The following is a 25138-nucleotide window of genomic DNA, read 5'->3' on the forward strand; positions in this document are numbered from 1 at the left end:
AGCCTGCAGTACTACATTCTAACCACTGCACCATCTCAGATCCATTTTTACCTAATCTTGAATATACTTTGAGAATGCAAGAAGTGGCAGATAACCATGTCGACATGTACAACTGGATGCAGAAGGAATATGCATTGAATAGCTTTCCAAAAAATAGTTTGGGGTTTCTTTCGGAGAAAGACATGAACAAGATTCCTTGTCCACTCAAGGTAGGAAAAAACAACAACCCGTAGCATGAAACGGGGCCACATTATAAAAATTAATATCATAGATCCACAAAACCTTTAGAAAAGTTCTCCTCGCCTTTGTGTCATCCGGATAAATTGACTACAAACGTCTACAATTTGGTCAATCAGCGGGAAAATCCATTCTTAGAATGGGTCCACAAGTCATCTTTGGGGATCCTATTTGCTCACCGCACCACATAAACTTTCAGGCTTTAGTCTTATGGGACATCCTCAAGATTGTTGGGGGCAATTAAGCTGACTTTGTAATAATGCCGCTTGGGGGGGGGCGAAAGCCCTAACAAGCAGGCATATACATAGAATGAAGGCTACTGCTAAGCTTGTAAGCCGCCCTGAGTCTTCGGAGAAGGGCGGGATATAAATGGAATAAAAATAAAATAAATAAATAAAATTTAACTAGAAGCCATGTGCACCAATAATCTGACTAAGTCTGCTTTACAAGACCAGCAGAAACCAACCCAACCCATAGAAGCCTGCATGATACTGGGCTGTTCCGAGGCTTCTCTGACAAAACTTGACATCAGTTTTGGAACACAAGAAAGTATCATATTCCAGGCACAAATTCCTGCTTTCAAAAGTGAACAATCTTCAATTTATTCCAGAGACAGAACTGCAGCAATTATCAAGGCCTCTGGAGTAGGCATAGATGGGGGATGTATGAGACAGAAAGGGCTGAGATATAGACAAAGTGGGGCACCTTTTAAACTGGACAATAGTTGCTGTAGTTACAGATTAAGGAGGTAGCTGGAGACAGAGAATCTTCTAATCTGAAGAGAGAGGGCACGTCCCGCCCTCCCCACTCGCCTGCCTTCTCCTCATTCAGCTCTTTAGAAATCTTGGTTGTGTCTCCCAGTTATTCACAGAGCCTTTTGTTCTGGGGAAGCATCGCCTTGGCCCCTTCCTCCCTTGCTCTCTTCCATGGGAAAGTCTTTGAGAAGGGTCACGGGCAGAGGGGGGAGCAACCAGCAACAGACGGCCGATGGCAAAATCGTACAAAAGAGAAGGAACACGCTAATTAGATGTCCAAGAAAGAGTGTTTTGGTCAAGGGAGGCCTAGCAAGGAGTGGGATGCTGAGGATAGGGTACTTTCCAGTTTGGGAAGCAGCTTGAAGAAAAAAAAAATGTATGGGCCTTTTGATAGGAACCCACGCACCCCAGAGCTGAAGGATAACGAAGACGAATGTTTCACTTCCTCATTAACATTCAAAAGGGCCTTTAAGGCTTCCCCGTTTTATGGTTCAAAGGGTCTGTGGGATTTGATGAACAGAGGAAGGGGGACTGATGGGCTAGCGTCAGTCAATGTCAGTCCCAGCTTTTCCTTAGGAATTTTCTATCCTGCTGGTATTCGGGCCGAGATATATTTACAAACAGCTTACTTCTGTTTAACCATCAAGAGTTGGTTGCTTCTTCAGAGCTTCCCAATATGTCCCACTTTTCTGTTCTGTCTCACAACATACTTGAGTTTCCTCAGTAAGAAAATATCAAAAGCCACTTTTCCTTCTATTCGCAGAGCACCTGACATGTCGTTCTTCAAAATTCTGCAATCTAGTCTTCAAGCAAAATATCTCCGTGGGCGGCTCCTCGTAAGCCTGGACAAAACTGAACCACACTTTATAATCTATGCAGTATGTTTCTTACGTTCAGATATTTAAATTGACTCAGAACCTGTCTGCATTACCTCCCTCAACACTGTCTCCAAATAATACCACTTTACAATGCTTTGGTAAGGCCACACCTGGAATACTGCATCCAGTTTTGGTCACCACGATGTAAAAAAGATGTCGAGACTCTAGAAAGGGTACAGAGAAGAGCAACAAAGATGATTAGGGGGCTGGAGGCTAAAACATATAGGGAACGGTTGCTGGAATTGGGTATGTGTAGTTTAACGAAGAGAAGAGTGAGGGGTGACATGATAGCAGTGTTCCAATATCTCAGGGGCTGCCACAAAGAAGAGGGAGTCAAGCTATTCTCCAAAGCCCCTGAAAGCAGGACAAGAAGCAACGGATGGAAGCTAGTCAAGGAGAGAAGCAACCTAGAACTAAGGAGAAACTTCCTGACAGTTAGAACAATTAACCAGTGGAACCACCTGCCTCCAGAGGTGGTGAATGCTCCAACACTGGAAGTTTTTAAGAAGAGACTGGACAGCCATTTGCCTGAAATGGTATAAGGTTTCCTGCCTGAGCAGGGGGTTGGACTAGATGACCTCCAAGGTCCCTTCCAACTTTATTATTATTATTATTATTATTATTATTATTATTATTATTATTATTATTATTATTTGTATCACCTATTACCTGCATACTTCCACAGTCACCCTAATCAATTAAATCAAGACAGCATCAAATTGGGAAGGGCCCATCTGCAACATCCCAGGAACAGAGGTGACCTTCCCATGGTCTAAATATGGATAATGGGAAAACAATACCGGGCACATACTGCATGCTTCCTTGTGAGGAGGAGGAGGGACACCAGGTTGTAGTATTAGGAGTGGTAAACAAGTACTTAAAGCCAGTTTGGTGCAGTGGTTAAGACACAGCTAGAAACAGGAGACTGTGGGTTCTAATCCTGCCTTAAGCACAAAGCTAACTGAATGATCTTGGGCCAGTCATTCTCTCTCAGCCTAGGAAGCAGATAATGGAAAACCACTTGCAAAAATCTTGCCAAGAAAACTGCAGGGACTATTCCAGACAGTTTCCCGGATTCAACACTGACTTGAAGGCACAAGTAACGAACAAAAACGAGCACTTACCCTGAGGCAATGAGCACACGGGACTGTGCGATGGCCAAGCGCTGCAGATTGGTTCGGTTCAATGTATTAAGGCTGGCGCGTGTCACTTTGCCGTTGGCATTAGCAGGACTGGCAGGGGAATTGCTTGTGGTGAGGGCAGGGGTGCTAACTGCTTGCCTTCGGTTCACTTGAGATGCCAGGGTCTTCAAAGAGCTACGCATGGTGGCTGTTCCGTCTTGTGGCCTGTGAACTGATGCTGGCGTGGGGATTTTGGCACTGCCAGAAAGGGAGACGGCTTTACGTGGTGGTGGAGGTTGAGGCTGCTGGCTAGCTGTAGCTCCAGTTCCTCCATGGCTACCAGCTGCCACTGTTGCCTTTATGCTCATGACAAGAAGGCATTGTGGACAAGTGCAAGCAGGGGCAGGAGGCACATTGGCTGCACCAGGGCTTGCTGGCCACGACTGAGATTTGGGCAAGGTGCCCGTGACCAGTGGGTAGACCATGTCAAGGCGGCGGCGGACACGGCGCTTGCGTTGGGTCTGGCGATTGATCTGGCCCATCGTGCTGAAGTCAATGATGTAGCAGAAGCCAATGGAAGTGAGATCAATCCAGGGGTGCTGCTTCTCATAGGCATGTTGGATGGTAATGCCCACCTCCATGTCGTAGGGGGTCCAGGTGCCATTGTCGTTCTCCCACTCCCACACCACACCCTTGCCTGGGGCTGAGGAGGGGTCATAATAGCTGCGCCGCACTGGGCGAATGGTGCCTGCAAAGGGAGACGTGGGAAAGTAATGTCCAAACGAAAATAAGCTTCCAAGAAGATAACATTAAACCAAACATACTAGAAGCATGCCAGAGTTTTAGCCGGCTAAGAGAAAAAAATGTAGCACAGTAACAAACATCATGTGCTTTCACAGACATTTATCCCCTAAAGAGGCAACTAAACCAGATCCAATGTTTAAGCTCAATCATCTGCTTCTCACATGACAGCCCGAATGCTATTATTTCCAAGTTTACAAGTTCATCATAGATGTGGAGCTATGCCGAAGATCCATGCATAAACAGAGAAGGGAACAACAGAATTTCCTGGCAAAGGAGTGTCAAGGACAAATATCAACAAAACTGAACTAGTTTACTGACTCAATTTCCTTTCCATACACTCTTTAGCTATGCAAAGGGCCTTGGAACCCAGATTTATGCACGTTGTCTCCCCACTTTTACTTCCTTCCCCATATATGTGTCACACACAGGTCTCCCCGAGTGGTAACAGCCCACTTTCCTCTCTGCACCACATTTTTAGGAGGAACTAAGCAGATGGTTTTCACCTTGCCTGTCACTTAGTGTTTGCTATTTTGCTGGCCGTTGCCCCTGCGACCCCCTGCCCTTCGTTCCTCAGGTCGTCTCTATCTGCTCTCAATGATTTCTCATGCTAAAGAGCATTCTGGATCCTTTGAAAGTTAAAAGAGGGTGATCCATGTTCAGTTGTCGCTGGTTCAGTCTCTTCAAATGAATAAGCTGACCTCCCCCACCCCTTTTAGGAACTGTTGAAAATAACAACAAAGCACTGGAGGAGAAGAAAAAAAATAAACATTGGCAGAAAAATAAGGAAATTCATCTCCCGTTCCACCTATAAGCCTTTTGCTAAATACAGTTTATTCCTCCTGGATAAAAATCCACCCGGAGTGACAAGTAAATAACCATTATTGGATAGAAATCATTATACTATTAATTCTAACTACTCAGAATCCCAGTATCAACTCTGGGCGGTCGTGTTTATATAACCAAAGGCCCCGTCAGATGATCAGAGCAGGGATAATATAGAGATCACACCCAGTGGCAAATATTTATACAAGCCACAGGGGATAACCTCTGCACTGAAGTTTCAGGACTGGAATTAACCCTTGATCTCCCAAAACTCTTTTGCCAGTAGGAAAGACTGGCAGAAAATCGATGGCTTGCAGAAAATGTGAGCCCTTGATGCCTTCCAGATAACTGTAGTATTTCTCTTAGCTTTATTTCAAAAATATCTAGCTCGCCATTCCTCTCCCCTGAAAGTTGGTTCAGAAGAGTAGAGAACTGCAATAGATCAATTACCATAAATAGTAGCAATGAAATTCCTGGCTATTATAATAACAGATATATCTCAGGAGGTTGCAAATTCATTTTATATTTCAATAATTATACCCTGTAGTCCCCAGATAAGACAAGAGGCAGCCTTCAGAAAATACTGACCTATTTCATCCACAAAACTGGCTAATGAGAATTCTAGTATTTTATCCATGCCTATAGAGTCAGTTAATGGGTTTAAAGATAATCTGATTACCGTAGTTGCATTCTGAAACCATAATCCACAGCCCTTATATGTGAGAGGTGGACTACCCCAAGGAAGCGAAAGCAGTTGCTAAGAAAAACAAAACCTTGCTCCACAGCCCTGTTTTTTCCATGAATATTTTGGAACAAGATTCAGATGAAGGGAGCAATGCTGTTCTCCACCACCTTTGCTCTAACACGAATGCAGGGGCTAGGCAGGCATTTACAGGAGTGAATTAGAAAGAAGGGAAAAGAAATGCTTAACCCTAAATCTTAATTATTAGGATGAAATATGTTACTTGTATACATGAATGAATGTTTTATGTATACACATACACACGAGAGACAGGCAATTCTCATTTAGCAACTGCCTCACTTAGAAACCATTTGCAGTTACAAAGGAGATGAAAAAGTAATTTTACAATCCATTTACAACTTGTGTAACGCAAAGCTGGCGATCGCAAGCATGCCTGCAGTTTCACTTAGCAAATGTTTTGCTTAATAACCGAGTTGCCAATCCCAACTGCGGTCACTAAACAAGGATTATTCTCTCTCTGCCTCAGATCTACCTACCTACCTACTTACCTAGCCTCTCTTTCAGATCGATCCATCTATCTTGCACAGCTACATTTGCAGGATCTTGTGACATTTAACCACGGATACATAGTAAAAATTTGCCACCCCAAAGGCCACAGAGTCACAGCTCTGAAAGTGGCAGATTTTTTTTAATTACAGAAGAACCCAAACAAATTCATCAAAGAAACTGGAATTGTACGCAAATAAGAGAACGTTACTAAACAGAATTATAATCTTTAAGCATTAGGTGAGCATTAAGGACAACATCGCACCAAAATTCAGTGAAGAAAATTATAATGTTGGTATTTATAAGAGAGTCTGCTTAAAAATGCTGTAGCAGAAAAAAGACAGGGCATGATCTAAACACAAAACTGGAAACCACACTTCAAGTGGTATTGAAGAGAACCATAGATGCAAAACTTCAGAAGAATTTGCAGACTGGGTGCAGAGTGAAGACTTGAACCATGGACCAATTAATGCATAAATAAATCTGCCATCATCTACTGACCTGGGTGTGATGGAAGCTGGCGTGGTTTGGGTTGCAGAAAAAAGGGGAGGAAGAGAAAACCATGTTGATTAATGTTCCTCTGGCTTGGCAGGAATTCTTGTCACCCCTCTAATTCCAGAATTAGCGAGGATTTTTTAACCCAGTCACTGGGGAATTTAGCAAATCAAAAGAAAACAAAGTTGTCATTTTGGGGATTCTCTAGCTAGATTTGGGAAATCATCAATGAAGTGTCAGAGACAAAAAAGAAAACAAGGGACCTACTTTTTCCTTTTCCTTCCTGGGCTGAAAAGAGGAGGAAAAAAATTTCTTAGCATAAAGCTGGTAATCATTATTTTTTTTTGGAGGCAGAGGAAATTTTAGCTGTACCATTGAGCAAGAGACTATTCAAGCCGCATACACCACAATGTTTCAGGCTATCTCAGAAGAACTCAACAAACACAATGAGTTTTTAACACGCTACAACTGTTAGGGGATAAGGTAAATCTATCTCACGTGTAATTTGTTCCTGCATAACTGCCCTGTCTACTCCCCCCAACACAACACACAGTTCATCTCAATTTAAATTCTAATTGGTTTAGCTATTCTGTGCATCCAGTGAAGTAATCTTCAGCTCCCAAAACATGCTTTTTTTAAATAAAAAATGTGTTAGTTGGAAAAGGTGCTACTAGGTTCCTCCTAATTTGGGGGCATTATGGACTTTCCTCCTATATCCCTCAATGGCTATTCTACACAAATTGACATGATTTTATTTGGCAACATCAATAGAGCATGACAAACTTGAATACTGGAATTACAGACTATTCCAATCAGCCAAGGTTTAGTCTATTTCTTTTAAATTCAACATCAAGAAAGTAAGTACTGTATACAAGTTGTGGTTGCCTTATAAATACACTATAAAGTACTATATAATTTATCCTTCCCTTAAACAAAATGACTGAAGTCAACATAGAGCTTCCTTGACGATTACTTGGACAAGTTTGCATGCAATAATAGTAAGAAGATGCATTAAAAGGCCAAAGGTAGTTGCGGAGGTTCACTTACACTGTTTGACTTGTGTGCTCCAGAGTTTTAATAATGGGGAGGCTTCTCTTGTTTCTTTGCTAAGCTGAAATGGAGTTCCTTTTTTCTACTGCAGGCTATCTTTACCAAAGTACGTATGTAGAAACTTCCACACACCATTCCCTTCTCTGTCAATTCTCTGCTGCATCTAACCCCCTGGTATTACAATATCTGAAGGCACAAACAAGTTCCTACTGAAATGTCTCCTACTTTGAATTCCAACAGGGAAGAGAGGCAGAATATAAAATAATATATGCATATACATTTTAAAAAAAACCTCCCCAAACTGGACTCTGAATTCCTCCCAAGAGTTCAGCTTGGGGAGAACAGAAATTAGAGGCGGAAGGGTGATTTATGAGGGAGAATCAGCAAACGATGAATTGGCTAATCAGTCTTTCATCTCATCCATAAATTCATCTTCCAAATTGTGCTCCTCTGTGTAATTTAAACAAACACAGGTTAGGAACACATATTTGCTGGAATGACATGTCATTCTTTCCACATTTACCCTGAGAAGCAAAAGCTGGCTTTCCCGGCTCTCATCATGGGACTGGAAATATTTTGACAGCTCCCTGTTTGATTGGCAGCTGTTTTGCTAGCTCATCTTCTCAGTCCTGATCCAAGGAATAAAAGCTAAGCAAGCAGTGATGTAGCTAACAGCTGCCAAAATACTGCTTAGTTTTGACAACCATTTAACCGGGATAGTATATTGGGGTAACTCTTTGGGGTATAGTATATTTCTTGCCAAAATAACAAACATGAGAGGGTCTTGCTGCTATAGAACAAGAGCAAAAGAAAGGTTAACGAAATTCCTTCTGGAGTTAGTTTTACCTTCATGAGATGCTAAGAAATGCCATAGAAGAGGCATAATCTTCAATAAACCAAGCAAGGCAGGGGAAGGTTTAAGATCACCACAAGCCCCCAATTATAGGCAATTATTGCAACTGATCCCTTTGTTGCATGCAAGAGTGCTTCCTTTGCCCCAGTTCACAGACTTTCAATGTTCTAATCTCCAAAGAAAAGCAGAGCAAACAGGCAGAAGGAGAGAATTCTAATGGTCTCTTGTGTTTATATTTTATTTTATAAAAAGTATAATCTGCCTTATTCCCAAGAGATCAGGTCTCCGAAGCGGATGGTCTTTAAATCTGTAGTCAAAAGAGGGCTACTTTACATGACAAAGCAAAGGACTATGGATGTCCATCAATATAAGTGATGCATTCTGGTGGCAATATTAAGACATTAATTAAATGACAAGTCTTGCTTCACCAACTGCCCATCACACTAGTTTCTTTCTCAGCCAACTCTTTTTCCAGCGCCAAAGTCAAGCTGGAAACAACTGCTTGGACATGGGAAACTGAAAAGCAGGCGGCTGGGGGGGCAGGGGGGGCGGCTGATGCTCAACTGCAATTACAAAAACTGTTTTGTATATCCAGCCCCTCCTTCAACATTAATTTAATAACCTCCTGCACTCTACTTCTCATCCCAGCAAACACAGACAACGGGTACCTCATATTCTCTTTCTGCAAGGTTCAACAGAAGCTAAACCTGGCTATTTGACCACCACCCCCCTCAACATCCCAATCTACTGTATTCTTCAATATTTTGACGACTATTTATGTGGAAGTACAATGATGTGTACTCAGAATTTCTCAAGAAATAAGGCACTCCGTTATTCAGACCAAAAAAAAAAATGTAAAATTTCCAGACAATATGTACTTGCACGGTAAAGGACAGTAAGAGACAAAACTGAAATGTAATTTCAGTGGTGTGATGAGGTGAAGGCAGTTTAGGAATCCTGACTTTTAATTTCTGGTCTGCATAATTTAAGTGGTAGCTAAAACTGTGGTACTGGTCAAGGACACAGGCAATTGTGCAGAAATCTCATTAACTTTGATACAAGACATATGTAACTGACAGCTGTTGATAACCAAGATTATGTGAAGAATGCAAACTATTGGCATCTTTTGGATGTATATTCAATTCAGTTAACTTTGTTTATAACTGCAGTTCCAAAAAAATAAATATTCTGATCAGGGACATTCTCTGCAAAAGAAATATTCTAAACAGAGAATGACTATTTACTGAAGCACATTTTCACAAGAAAATATGATAGGCGATTCTTGCCTATATAGTTAGAATGAACAGGAAGTTGGCAAATTCCCCAGAAGAGAGTTATTCAGAGAAGAGGCTAGGAAATAATTGGCTTGTGTACATTATGACCTATATTTACCAATGCATTAACTAGAACCAAGAAGAGGAGGAAATAAATCAATTAAAAGGTCAACATCTCTGCTGTAAAACATTTAACACTGACTACTTAGCATTGAAAAATGTTGCACCTAAATTATATTTCCCTGCTTCCTGGTTGTTAAAGTAGCATTGATTTTCACTGCAAAAAAATACCCAGACATACCCACAAATATTCCATGAAGACTGATCCACAGGCTTCATTCTCCAGGCTAGCAACTACTCTGAGGGGCTGGGTTAGCAAGGATACTATTGCAACAACACGCTCATTTCTTCTTTCTTGATTTGATTTGATTTTATTAAATTTATATGCTGCCCTTCTCCCTGAGGACTCAAGGCAGCTCACAACAATAAAAATTAAAAAACATAAAGTATTTTTTTAAAAAAGAATTAAACAATAGATGCAATAATTACGAGACAATTTAACCCAGTAAAAAGCCTAATTAAAAAACCATAGTCAGTCCAGGCCCACTTGTTGGAACAGCCAGGTCTTCAGGTCACAGCGGAAGGACCGAAGGTCAGGGGCTGTCCACAGCTCTGGAGGCAGTTCATTCCAGAGGCTCGGCATGCCCACAGAGAAGGCTCTCCCCTTGGGGGTCGCCAGCCGGCACTGCCTAGCCAACGGCACCCTGAGGAGGCCGACTCTGTGAGAGCGAACCGGGTGATAGGAGGTTGACAATGGCAGCAGGTGGTCTCGCAAGTACCCCGGGCCTAAGCCATGTAGGGCTTTAAAGGTTATTACCAGCACCTTGAATTGCACCCGGAGGGTAACCGGAAGCCAATGCAGCTCGCGCAGGAGTGATTTATTTATTTATTTATTTATTTATTTATTTATTTATTTATTTATTTATTTATTTATTTATTTATTTATTTTTGGGACTTATATGCTGCCCTATCTCCCGAAGGACTCAGGGTGGCTAACAACATGTTAGCCCATGATGTAACATGGGAGTACCGAGATACTCCCATAAGCACCTGCGCGGCCGCATTTTGCACCAGTTGGAGCCTCCGGGTGCTCTTCAAGGGCAGCCCCATGTAAAGAGCATTGCAGTAATCCAGGCGAGAAGTGACGAGGGCGTGGGTCCAAAAAGGGGCACAACTGACGCACTAGGCGAACCTGTACGAGGGCCCCTCTGTTCTTCCTGCAGAACCTGTTCCTGCAAAACCAACACCTAGTACCTCCTTCGGTAAAAAATTCTGTACATCCATGGCTTCAAGCAACACACACAATCAAAGATGATGACTGCCTCTGTCCATTCAAGTGAATACATAGGCCACTTTAGCTAAAACCAGGTTGAAAGAATTAAAAGGTGTGGAGTAGGACAGTGACAGACTATGCTAACCAGTAGCTGTGTCTGCTTTATTAGACTTAGAAATGCAATGTAATATACTTGTAATCTTTGCAATGAAGGATGGAATTGATGCCCTAAATATCTCTAGTGGACCAGCAATAGAGAGAAAATGATCCAATCTGTAAAACCAGCATGTACCAAACAATCTAGAAAACTGGATTTTTGTAAGTTGAAAGAAATGTGTCTTATTTTTTGCTATAGCTGGGAAATTGTGACAGACATATGCCCTAATGGTACAAATCCACCTATATTCTATAATATTAGTAAGTACTGTAAGAAGTAGGTGAGTGCAAAACACTGTGCCTAGCAAATTATATTCTAATAAGCAGCCACAAAAGCCATCTTAGTTTACCCTGATTATTTTGCAGCTTTGTGCGTTTGTGTACATTTTTTCTGAGCTAATATGTGTGCATATCTCAAGGCAGGGTGATTTAGACAGCTGTTCATGACTTCAGCTTATTAAATTACTCAGATCCAAAGCTTTGATCAGACATGAATGCCTCTTGACTTCTCAAGCAGTGAGTATCTAGCTGTCTAAAGGTTAGTGAGAAGGGGGACTGACATCCCAGTCTTAAATTACATGTCTTCTAAGATAATATTAATATGAGGGTAAAAAGGATACAGAAAGAGTTTAATAGCAAAACATATTTAAAACCTATTCTTAAAATGAGAAGAATTTGATTAAAATGTCAAGCAATATCAACATCCCTGAACTCTGCAGTAAGCAATTCAAGTACTGAATGATTTCAGATGTGTAACTCCAAATAAAAGTACATCTGTCGATCTATGTTAATTTGAGTCTCATTTTGTTAAAAACAGAAAGATAGGTTTCAGAAATTACATCCATGCTACAGATTAATGGAACTCCACTAACTAGTACCAGCAACCATTGTCTGTTGCAGATAACTGAAGAGTATGAATTAGCAATGATCAAACAACAATAGGGAAAATCTGGAAAATTAATTTTGTTTATTTAGATCTGAATTACATTAAATACTTTATATTTCATAGCAATGTGCAAAAGACAGTTCAAAAGAACAAGGCTCTTGTGATTATTCCATGAAAAGAATTCTTGAAAAATATATTGCTAAGAAGGCTGAGGGGAAATATGAAGTAATATATGCATCTATTAGATTTATATCCCATTTTTTGTACCATTCAACATTTCCTTGTAACAACACTTAAGAGGCTGAGGAGAATGACTGGCCCAAAGTCACCCAGCCAGCTTCTGTGTCGAAATGATCAACAGGCCTCCGGGGCTCCCATTTCTGTCTAGTTCAGGGGTAGGCAACCTTGGCTCTTTTATGACTTGTGGACTTCAACTCCCAGAATTCCTGAGCCAGCCATGCTGGCTCAGGAATTCTGAGAGTTGAAATCCACGGAGTCATAAAAGAGCCAAGGTTCCCTACCCCTGGTCTAGCCCGTAACCATTACTGCAAACTGGCTCTCAATGTAGACAATCAGTTTTCTGACTAATTAACACTTGGATATTTCTAACTTGACCCCATTTCTAATCTCGGGGGGGGGGGGGAAATCCTTCTTTAGTTAGGTTTTAACTAAATAAAATCCCATCAAAAATGTTCCTGGGAAATTAGGTAGGAAGGCTGATTTTTAAGAAACAGGCATTACAAAGGAGAAAACCTACTGCAAGCCAAGCCGCTGCATTACTACACAGACCCTATAATTGATTATAATCCATCACGAGGATGAAACTAGCAGATTTGGGGGTGGAAGAAAGGGTATAGGAATCTCTGCATCTCCCCCCCCCCCAACGCCTCTCTTTCATCCATCAGTTGTGGGAAAATCCTCCCTCCCTGCCTAACTCAGACAGGCCATCAGCCATTCAAGAAGGAAAAAGAAAAGGGACAATAGCTATTGAGACCTTGCCAGGGGTCACGGCCTCTTTACCATCAGAACTCCTTAATGACCCCAAACAACAACATTCATAGCAACTGGGAGAAAGAGAAGAGGGAAGTCGCCCAGAACAATAGTTCATTCAACAAGGCAACTTGGGTTTAAGGAGTCTTCAGCCCACCTTCCCCAAGGTGGCCTCACAGCATTCCAGCTTTTAAAAGGACTGGGGAGATCCCTTCTGTTAAGGTTTCCTGATATCCTTAGGAACTGAATTTCTGCCTTCATCTGGATTAGGATTTAGCTAGCTAGCCTATGCTACAGTCACACACATAATTTACTCCTCTTTCAATGCAGTTTCATGCCTGCTATCACTGAAAGGGGTTTAAGGAAGGAGGAAAAAACCTTCAATTAAGGGTACATTTCTCACTGAATCTAGTTTAGACAAAGGTCATCAGATTGCCTTGAGTTTATCAAGGCAAGAAACAATGAATGCTTCATAAAAGGGAGTGGGGTGAAAGAGAAGGGAGAAGATAATCTCTGCATGCTGGCCATGATGTAGTATTCATATGAGATAGTAAGAGGTGGATGGTTTTTTCCCCTCACTCAGTATCTCTATCCTGTAAGCACATATTACAGGAAATCATGCATGATTCTGGGCCTTGTCAGCATATGAAGTTGATAAGATAGATCTAAGATGGAGAATTAAAGCATTGATTTGGGTAGTTGATTAAGAGACCACAACTATTTTGAGTAATACATTAGCTTTGTCTATCTTTAAACAAGATCATGATCCTCTTAAACTTGATTTTGTTCATTTTTTGATTGCTTTCTTCAGTGTCTCTCATTTCTGTATCAGTGTCCTATTTTTTTAAAAAAAGTATGTCTATTTTTATGACTTTTTTTCTTAATATACATGCTTACAGGGATGTATGAGTACACCGTGTAGTGTGCGTTCTTTTCAAATTACTGATGTTTTGGATTGATTTTTTAAAACTGCAAGCAACATTGAAAAATTTGGGAAAGCAGAGATAATCAGCGTGCAAGGGAGCTTCAGTCTGTGTATCAGACTGTACTCCCGAAATGGGTAAGTTCTCATTTGACATGAATCCATTTTTCCCTTCTCCTTTGGATATTTCAGAATTTCCTCAAAAGAGCAAAAAATGGAGGGGTAAGACTGGGCCTATAAAGCTAAGTTACAGTTCTGAACAGAATTACATCTAATAGGATTGGTTACAGCTTCTGTGTGACAACTAATTCTTTTATAAGAAGCTACTAGTGATACAGAGATACTGCATAATGAAGGAGGAGGAAAAAGAAGAGCAGTATTATATCACAGCTGGATAGGAAAGTATGCACAGAAGATTGTTTCTAGTAGTCTCCACTTGATACCTAATAATGTAAAAGCCAATTCTTACTAAAAAAATAAATAAACAAACAATTGGAAGGCCTTTATGGAATATATACGCACTACCAAATCCATGTATGCAAATGCATTTTTAATAGTTTTGTCCAAAGTCTCTTATTGCTTCCTTTACCATAGCCAACTATTATTCAATGATCACTTTTTTGTATCTGAGGGTGGAATTCAGTTTTTTGTTTTTAATTCCAGATTTGGAGAGCAAGCAAGGATGTTACAGGGAACTAGATATATTCTTTACTGCATGGTATTAAATATTAATCAAATCTTCTAGCTTGAAATTTTAAATAAACCAGCTTTAAGTTCTATATCAAACACACACACACACACACACACACACACACACTCCCTCAAAAAAATCAAACAAAAAATCCATCATGATCTTATCTGACAGTCAAGAACCACTGGACTATAATGCATTTACGAGTATTATTTTGAAGCACATAAATTTTAGTTCAAAGTCCAACTCAGTCTTGAAACAGACGAGACATCTTAGAGACTGATCAATCTCGGACTAAATGCATAAGTTTAATATGAGAACAAAAGAGATGAATCTCTTTAGTGCTGACTTACAATTCTGAGAGGAAGGGTGGGGAAATATACTTGTCATGTAAAGTATGGGAGAAACTGTTTGGATTCAGTAGGCATGTCTGACACATCCAGTCTATCCAGTATGGTTGGAGCCATTAAAATGCATGCATCCGTAGAGAAAGTTTGGCTTGGGTTATTTGCGCATCCATCAACATGGCTTACAAGGACTCAGAAAGTTGCACAATCAAGTGGGTCTGTTCACAAAAAACATAACATGTAATATAATAATCCACTGGCCTTTTAGATCCGTCTTTGCAAAAAAATGAATAACAATAATTTCGCCACTGTTGTGAGCACAAACTGTAGAGCACTTTGAGAAAGCTTTGGGGCAGTAGGTAAAACTGTAGACACAATAGATGGAAATTCTTTCCTCTTTCATTTCTCCAAGCAAATCAATGGCCCCCCTAACTCTGGGGACCCCTAAGCTTGACAGCAACATGTTGGTGTTGGTATTCTTTTCAGGCCTTTCATTTTGCAAGTGCAAAGCAAACATTAATCTCTGCCTGTCTCAGAGCTGACAAAAGGCTTATAGACAGAGCTGCAGCCAGTCCCACTTTCTTTCTTGACCCAGTGGCTCTATTGCCAAGATGGGACAACATCAGAGTTCAAAATCAATTTGATTTGGTCTTAGCAAATTCAGCCGAGAAGATAGAAGAGCAGGCAGAAACATTGCTGATCACTGTGGCAACCACTGGATAAGGACAGAATATATGGAGAAAGCTTTTATTAGGGGAATGAGTTTAAGAAAGGGGTTGGCAGCGAGTAGACCTACAATACCTCCACACAGACAAGGATTCGGTGTGCATGCTAATTATTCTTTCAAGGGAAGAAAGTCCCTCTGCTCAGTTGCAAACTTTAGTGTGTTTTTTTTCCCTAAGGGAGGAATCCTGCAACAGCCATTCTATCATGAAGGGAGCCCAATTATGCAATGGAATATTTGGAATGCTAGATGATATGTGCAGATGGACAACACACATCTATTCAAAAATACAGCTATCTACAGCCAAAGTCTGGACAAAGGATGGACCCTTTATGTTAGTAATTGCTGTCCATCAAATTCTCTCTTCAAGGGAGCAGCAAAAGAAGAACAATTGACTCCTATTAATGACATCTGCAGTGTCCTGGGATCATGTGATCACCTTTTATGACCTTCTGACAAACAAAGATAATGGGGAAGCCAGATTCACTTAAAATCTTGTTACTAACTGTTGTAAGAAAGGTTGTAAAGTGGGCCAAAACACACTGAACAAATGTCCCACTTAGCAACAGTAATTTTGGGTTCATTTTGAGAAATACCTATATAAGGACTTCAAAATTAATTTACATTAACATTTCCACAATTAACACCATTAAGGAGTACTAAAGACACTAAAGCAAATAAAGAAAGAAAACCTGCCTAATATTATAAAAGATATAAATGGCTTGGTAGAAGAAAAATGGGCTAAATGCTTCCCTTAAAAAAGGGGGCACAGAAGACAGCAATCCTCTTCTCTTTGGGAAGGAATTTTGTCTGAATGCTCTAGATGGCCTTTGGTAGGGCGAAACGGAAATGTCTAAAACTATTCCATTTCGGCTGACACTAAGTTCTGAATCAGTTAACAGCCACCCTATTTCTTAATCAAACAGAGGAAAAAACCCTTCATCAACCACATTATACCACTGCAATACCAGACTCAGAATCTGAGTTGAGGATGTGTAGCATTTACATTCCAGACAGCAATGGCGCCACAAAACTTACCAAACACTCCAACAGCTGCTAAGTCTCCCGGGCGTATATAAGGCTTCATCTCAAGGGTGGCAACAAAAATCTGTGGCATGTTCATGAACATGTCCCCATGTTCATTTCTATAGCGTTTCGAAGCCCCACCGCCAGGGTGGAACTACTGAAATTCAACAGTAAAGTTATTTGCAGTAGCCTGATTTTTTGCTTTAAAAAAAAAATAGCCAAGGACTGACACTGGTGTGCAAAATTCCACCCCCAAATTCACCCTTGCCCACTCAAGTGACCTCATTGTCAAACTGGCTATGACTCAGAAGCTGAACAATTACTTTCTAAAGTTCAGCTCCTGACTGCCCCAAAGAACACATGTCTATGTTTTAACTGCATACCAAACATGACTTTTGGGTGAAAAAACTAACATGTGTCATTACACGGTTGGTTGTGTACGTTGCTCCCAAAATATGGGGTAACAAGAGAATCATGAAAAATAAAAGCCTTCTGGACAGTAGAAGGGGCGGAATTGAAGGAACAAAGGCCCAGTGCATTGGAATGCACTTCCTCAAGTCCACTATGTTCAGTCAGAGACACCTGTCCTTGAGTGGCAGAAGGATTTGTGGCACATAAACGGAGACTCAAACCTTCTGGACCATGGCATGCCTTGTTTCAATAGATGGATTCTGCAAGATCAGAGCCTTAGTTGGGTTCAGAAAGACTGTAAAAAGCGTTCCTTTTGGAGTATGTTTTCTCAAGACTGACATCTGTTGTTTAAACCAACTAATCAATATTGGGTGGAGTCATATTGCCCTTTGTGTTGTTTTTATTGAAGCTTAGAGAATTATAAGAAATTCTATAACCATATAACTATGGTTAGGGCCATCTGCTTAAAATATCCAAATACTGTACTATGATTTTTCTTGAGCAAAGCCACTAATAAATACCGTATATACTTGAGTATAAGCCGAATTTTTCAGCCCACTTTTTGGGCTGAAAAATTCCACTTCGGCTTATACTCCAGTCAACAAAAAAAACTTACCGAGGACTTGTGCGCGGCCGAGGCTTTGGTGCTTCCGGGATTGCGCGCACCTCTCCCAAGCCACCGCCGTCCGGAGACCTGCCGAAGTTTGGGGAGGTTTGGGGAGGTGCGCGCGCAAACCTCCCCAAATGTCGGCAGGTCTCCGGATCTCCGTGCCTTGCCTGCCTGCTTCTTTCCACTGCGGGAAGAAGCAGGCAGGCAAGGCACGGAGATCCGGAGACCTGCCGACGTTTGGGGAGGTTTGGGGAGGAGATCCGGAGACCTGCTGACGTTTGGGGAGGTTTGGGCACCTCCCCAAACCTCCCCAAACGTCGGCAGGTCTCCGGATCTCCGTGCCTTGCCTGCCTGCTTCTTTCCGCTGCGGAAAGAAGCAGGCAGGCAGGGCACGGAGATCCGGAGACCTGCTGACGTTTGGGGAGGTTTGGGGAGGTGCGCGCGCACCTCCCCAAATCTCCCCAAACTTCGGCAGGTCTCCGGACGGCGGCGGCTTGGGAGAGGTGCGCGCGATCCTGGAAGCACCGAAGCCTCGGCCGCGCGCAAGTCCTCGGTAAGCTCCGGGCGGTCACTTGCTTCGCATCTCCTGAGGGAAGGGGGGGCGACTGGAGCGGGCGTGTTTCCTCGCCTGCTGGGCGCCGCGATTTGCCCGGGGAACGCGCGGGCCCGAATGGCAGCGTGGAGCGAGGAAGCGGACAGCCAGGGCTTCCCCGAGAGCCGCGGCCACACAGGGTATTCCTGTGTATTCAGGCTTGAAAAATGGCGGATCGAGCCTCTGCTGGCGGCGGAGGCTTGCAGAACGGCGGATCGGCTTATACTCGAGTCACGAACATTTTCCAGTTTTTGGGGGTGAAAATGGGGGTCTCGGCTTATACTCGAGTCGGCTTATACTCAAGTATATACGGTAATTCATCGGGCTTTTCTATAATCTCCTTCTTTAACCTCAATATTGATCGACCATATCTTGTTTATTTAGATATTTTGCAATTGTATTATTTGTATAATGAAATTGTCTTATTGCATTAAATTTATAATAAAATATTTTTATTAATATTTTCCACGTTCTTTTTGCCAGTCTCTTTTGTTCTATTTTTGGGCTAACCTTTTCACTCGGTTAGCATCCTAGCTTTTAAATTATTATTAAATATCTTTTTTGACCCTTACAAAAATCCTGAAAGATCAGTGAGTAGTTTCTTTTCCCAAGTCAAGAAGACTTCAGTGAGTGTTTCTGTTCCCAAGTCAAGAAGACTATCTCTTTGTAAATCAATCCATAACGGTGCTCACACCCAATTCCAGGAATCAACTCTAAACCCAGGAATCTCTTTCTACATCTTTTGTACCAAATCATGATATTGCGGTAGAGAATTATTAGAGATAAACAGCTTATCTTTGGCTCCAATGGACCAGGACTTAATTTTCCAAGGTATTAGCCCCTCTGCCCAAAATGCAACAACACTCAAAGGTAATAGGTCTCCAACAATATTTCACATCTGGATGCAAACTGAACAGGAAAGCAGGATATTTAGTGCTCCTGTTTCATGATTGCAGGTGGCTGGCCTAGAGCAGCTTTGACTGGCCAGAATGGCTGATATCTGCAGATTGCTTTTAGTACTTTGAATTAATCCTTTGGTAATATTCTATAGTCTTCGATAATGGCCATGGTCGTACCTCTTCTGCACTGTAAATGGATGCAGGGAATTTATTCAAGGCTGTGCAATTTTACTGACTTTCTTTAATGCACCATTAACTTTAACTCATCTAGAAAGCCATTTGTCTCATTAGTTGCTTAAAAGACTTCTGTGGCTCACCCTAATTGTTCCTTGGTCCTTGAACCTATTTAGTTTTGCATTCCCCATTTCACTGCCTCTAACTGAATTTGCCAAGACATGAGCTTAGACAAAATGAACTTTTGAAAGGCAGTGAGAAGGCTGTTAGTCTCTCACAATGTGGCTGAGCACAAGGGCTGCACTTGTAGAGTTGATAATGAATCACACTTGAAAATTTATATTAATTCACAACATTCCAAACATGGAATGTATTAGACAGGGAGGTATGTGATTAACAGGAATATAAGCACCAATTTTGGGATAAGCTATCAAGCTACCATTAACTATAAGATGTACAGTGGAAAAACCTCACACCCTACTTTGGGTTTGTGAAGCTGTCACATTCACCTATAATTGAACTGGAATTGGTCTGCAGAGGAAAGGCCTCCCAACATATCTTTACAGCAGATTCAATCTGTAGCCTGGTTCTTACATCCAATGCAAAAAGGCTCAGTCAGCAGACCTGGGCAACTGCTAGAGATTGTTCCTACTCACAGTCTAATCATATGAGGTAGAGAAGAAATATTTGGAGAACTATATCATCTACAGAGAAGGAAATCTGGCTTTCTTGGCGAAAGGCCTGGACACTAGGCAGAATACATCTCACAACAGACAATTTACAGTATTGTGTATGAATGGAATTGAGGAGACCTAACTCCCTCCCATGGCAGTAAAACAACAGAGAGAAGAAAGAAGCAAACGTAGTTAATTTAGAATCCTGTCCTAATAATCGAAGGATATGAGAGACTATCATGCAAACAATCAGTTTTCTGTATTCAACTGATCAGTGATACGAGGCCCAGGACTGATCACAAATGTTCAGAGCAGTTGAAAAAAGTTATCTGATCAGAATAACTTCATAGCATAAGTGAGGCTCACTGTGGACAAACTCAACACTTAGCACAAATCTTGCTCATCCTACAAGTACAGACAAAATGCCTCTCCCACCTATTTTTCCACCAGCTGTAGTTAATAGTCACATTGCTGTGTTTCATAAGGATTATGATTGTGCTAGGGTTTCATCTACACACACCTCTTTGACTCCCATTATATGGAAACAAAATCTGCTCTGGTGACATTTAAAAGAATCATTTACTGTACAACAGACATGTCAAACACAAGGCCCGGGGGCCGGATCCGGCCCACGAAGTGGTTTCATGTGGCCCACGAAGCCATCCTGGAAACAGTGAGGGAACGGCCCCCACTGCCTTGGCCCTGGCCCAGAGACCCTCCTTCTGCCAGAGACCCTCAGGTCTGTCCCACTCCTGCCCAGGCCCCCATAGGCACCCTTGATGCGAATGATGTAGAGCTGGCCACGCCCACCCAGTAGGCCATACACACTTTAGCCACACCCACCCAGTAGGCCACGCCCACCCTGGCCATGCCCACCCGTCCCCTCGAGGGCAACCGCAATGCTGATGCGGCCCTCAATGAAATTGAGTTTGACACCCCTGCTGTACAACAAAGACCCAACAAAATGCACTTATACTTCTCAGGGACTGGTCAAATAGTGCACTTCGGCTTTACAGGCCAGACTCAGGGATGTTGTGAGGGTGTGAAGGTTTCTTCTCCGAGCTTGTGGGTTGGTTTCCAAATGTTTCATTACCAGGCTAGATAACATCTTCAGCGGAGTTTAGGGGATTGTCAGTGTTCTGTTTAAAAGGGCTTCAGGTGTGGGTGTGTCAAATGAAGGTCTTGTAATGGGTCATGTGTGAGTCATCAGAGAGAATCTTGTGATGGGTCTTGTGATGGGGAGGTTACATCAGGCCAGGGTCATTGGGAGGTGAACTGCTGGTGGGAGAAGAGGGGGGCTTGTGTGGGTTGGCTGAGGGTTGATGCTGTCTCTGGCTGGCTGTGCGGTTGATTTGGATTCTGAGGGGTTCATAGGCTGGTTGTAGGTCGATGTGTCTGTTGATGGAGTTGCTTGTGGAGTGCCAGGCTTCGATGAACTCACAAGCATGACGGGTGGTAGCGTGGCTGATTTTCACGTTAGTCCAATTGAACCGGTGCTGTTTGTTGTCAGTGAGGGCAGAGATCAGGGATGTTGTGTTCAGACCAAACATCTGAGAAACTATTATTTACATCTTATTTATTCTTTTTAATACTATCTCAGAAAGCACTAATTAATATTTCTAGCCTTTCCACTGAAATGTGCATCAAAAAGTAGCTTTCATCTGCTTTGTCTGCCTCTGTCAGGTTTCTGACTCCTCCCTTGAAGTCATCCTGTTTGCAGGCCAAGCTTTCATGCAGCTCTTCTCTTTCATCTGCTCACCCAGGACCAGCCTGTTCCACAGGCAGCCAGCTGCACCATATACTGTGCGTAGCAGGAGGCTTCTTCTAATGCACAGGGATGGTCTGATTCACCTGCTAACTCCTCCCATCTGATCTCCTGAGCCAATAGCTACTTCCCTTCTTCACATGAGCTCACTTGCAGGAGCAAACGGGATTCCCAGCTAAGGAGGCTGATGGTTTTCCCAGGGTGTTTCCTCATTGTCAGCAGAGACAGCTGCACACCTACGCCTGGTTCTCAGCGCCTGGTTCTCAGCCGTGAGACTGCAACTGCTTCACTGACGGGATCTCAGGAGCATCTTGCCAAGAGGCATTCAGCTCTTTGACAAATCCACAGATACTAAGTAAAAGACAGGGAAAGAAAGGGTGGGAGGGGGGCAGGAGGAGGCAGCGATGAAGCACCACCCACCCCCATCAGTCTCCAGACCTTCAACTAAAGCTCCTGGCATGATTTTTACAATATCACACAAATAGTTATTGTTTTTTTTTAGCCTGATATTTTGTTTTGGTTTTCGTAGCTGGCAGACCATTTTTCTTCCACTTGATGGTTTCCATGCAGAGTCCTTGACTGATGTCTAGTTATGGGTCTAGTTATGAATCAACAATGCTTCTAGAAAAAAACCTACCTGTAACTCACACCAACCCACAAAAATAAGTCCCCTCCCCTCCCTCAGTTTCTACAAAGTTTCAGGGAAAAGAAAGATTAGGTTCTTTAATGACATGGATTCAGAATAGTATCATCTGGATCTGTTGCTCTTCCATAACCACCTTTAAATCATCTTTATTCTTAACCTTTCTGGGTAAACTACTTGTTGGTCCCACCTTTCAGCCAAATGATTATAGTTTCAACAGTATGTATATGTTAATGTTACTCCAGATCAGCTAATAAATTAAAAATCAAATCACAAAGCTTTTCATTCATGTTTATGCAATATTCCTCAAAATGTGATCAGGAGTCACTATTTAAACTGCAAGTTTGACTGGCTGATTTTACAAAATCACACCACATTACATAATGCTTCATGTTATTTATCATTTTTTTCATGCTCCCCTCCTGGCATATGTAGTATACATACAGCTGTATTTTGTCTCAAGGCATGAGACAGACAGATACACACACACACACACACACACACACACACACACACACACACACACACACACAGAGAGCTCAGTTCTATTCAGATTTATTCAGTAGTATAAGTTCCAAAGAAGCATTGGTTCCAGCTACTTTTTTCCACACTAGCCTTTGAGGTTTCATATTTGTGTATTTTGCTCTTTGTAAGCTGAAGTGTGCAAGTACACAGTTGCTCACACACCTTTACAAGGCATTCGAGAACACCAGCATCTTCACTGCAGAACAGGGTTTTCTGAACTTATACGGGCTACAACAGGCACCACTATTAAGCAGAGACAGGGTTTGCACAGCATCAAGAATAGGAAAGGCAAATTCTCAGAAAACTATTTTGTCTTCCTCCCATCGAAGCTCATCAAGTGAAGCCCCCTCTTTTTTCTGGCAAGGGCAGTAGGATTTGGAAGCTTGTAGCCCAGTATGTCAGCTGCGCCCTATTTCCACCTCCAAATCCTTTTTCTAGAATTGGCAAATTTCAATATTCGCATAAATCTCCCTCTGCCCTGTCCCCACCTCATTACCCCCGCTGCCTAACAAGAGCTGTCCCAAATACCAACCTTTAACATAACGGGGCTGTGTGCAATCGCAATGAAACTTAAATCCCAGCGGACTTTTTATATGTCTCGTTAAAAACAAAAACAACAAAAAAACACACCACCAAGTCCCCGAATGAAAATACGCCCCTCCTTTGGTCGCCGATCAGAAGAAGAGACAAGAGAAGGGAGATGGCTCCGGCCAAGGAAAAGACAAAAATCGCAGCAAGGGGGTCGGGGTGGCGCTGGGAAGATGAGGAGGGGTCAAACTCACCCGTGTCTTGGCGGAACTGGTGCATGGACTGGAGATCGATTATGTACGGCGAGAGCCTATTGTCCACCTGGCCCAGAACGACGCTGCCCCCAACTCTCGGCCCGGCTCTGATCACCGCCTCGATGTGGTGGCTCACGGCCGGACTGTAGGGTCTCCAGCGACCGTGCTCGTTCAGCCATTCCCAAACCACCACAGCGGAAGCCAGCAGCATTATTTCGTTTGCCTTTTGCTCTTTAAGCAGTCTCTTCCCGGAGAGCCTCCGAAACCCAGGCACCTCCGGCAGCCTTGTCGTCGGATCAACCTCCGACAGATCTCCTCGGCCCCCTTTAAACTCTGCAACGTCACGCCTACGGGCTGGCGGGCTGGCTGGCTGCTCGCTCGCTCCTTTGGACCGGTTCCAAATTGTCTTCTTTTGAATCCTTTCTTTCTCCCACCCGCTGTTTGGTGCGGCTAGTTAGTATTTGGGGAGCTCGTCCGGTTCAAAACAAAACCAAACAAAACGCACAAGACTCGAGTCTTTGGGGTGCCGTGTCAAGGAAAGAGGCTTAAACGCCTTCCAAAGCTTTCACATTTCCAAGCAAATTCGGTCGGTCTTGCCTCATTGCCTGGGAAATGCGTGCATTTTCAAAACGAACAAGAAGAGCCTTCCAGCCAACAAGCTGGAAAAGCAGGTTCCCGTCCTCTGCTGCGTAAAGTGTCTCGGCAGGGAAACGTGTCTCTTGCTACGGCAGGAGATGACTCAAGTTACACCAGTTGCATCTTCTCCTACTCTGCTTTTCCCTCCCTTCTCTGCGTCTGCACGAGGGGGATCTTTTGGACCAGCCTTCCTAGGAATTTCATGCTCTAATTCGGGGGTCGTCCCTCCACCCTCCACCCCCCACCCCACCCCTTCTCGCTTCCCCGGGTAGCAGATGCAGCAATCGCTCCACCTCCCTGTTGCTTTTACGCCGCCTTCTTTCTATAAGGACCCTGGCTGAGTAGGGCTTTCTCGACACAGCGGGAGAAATGCAAATCTCCAGCCCGCGCGTTGCCCCTTGCCCTCAGCTGAGACACAATAAGCCATGGCACGCAGCCCGAGCGCCAGACTCCTGCCTCTTGCAACCTCGCCCGCCGTTACAACCACTTCCCTGCCTTTGCAAGGATTGTGGGAAGAGGAGCCGCGGCACCAGCGGCCCCCAGAACGCGGCGTCTTGCGCTCCTTCCTTTCGCTCCTCCCGCCATTACCTCATAGTCGGCCCTCCGCTCCTCAACCCACCCCTCTGCTCGGCATAGAGCGCCCCCTGCTGCCGACGGCAACAGCGGGATGGACTGGACCACCGCATCCCGAGCGGGGGTGCCCGATCGATTGCCCCCCACCCACCCACCCTCCGGGGTGAGACGAGGAGAAGGCGAGACGACACGGGACACGATGGCTGGCCCAAAGCCCGCTGCTGCGTGGGGTCAGCCCGGC

At 43.1% G+C, this 25138-nt stretch overlaps 1 protein-coding gene across 1 annotated transcript in view; it reads right to left on the reverse strand.

Moving 5' to 3' along the window:
* Positions 1-24496, reverse strand: part of DTX4 (deltex E3 ubiquitin ligase 4) — a 39343-nt gene extending 14847 nt beyond the window's left edge. The window contains exons 1-2 of the mRNA XM_083348199.1: positions 23689-24496; positions 2995-3739 (exon numbers count right to left, since the gene is read on the reverse strand). Coding sequence (XP_083204325.1) covers positions 2995-3739; positions 23689-23899 — 956 coding nt within the window. The 5' untranslated portion in view covers positions 23900-24496. The remainder of the gene's footprint in view (positions 1-2994; positions 3740-23688) is intronic.
* Between the last annotated feature and the right edge of the window lie 642 nt (positions 24497-25138).

This window comes from Vipera ursinii (genome assembly GCF_947247035.1).
Source record: "Vipera ursinii genome assembly, chromosome: 1".
NCBI classification, from domain to species: Eukaryota; Metazoa; Chordata; class Lepidosauria; order Squamata; family Viperidae; genus Vipera; species Vipera ursinii.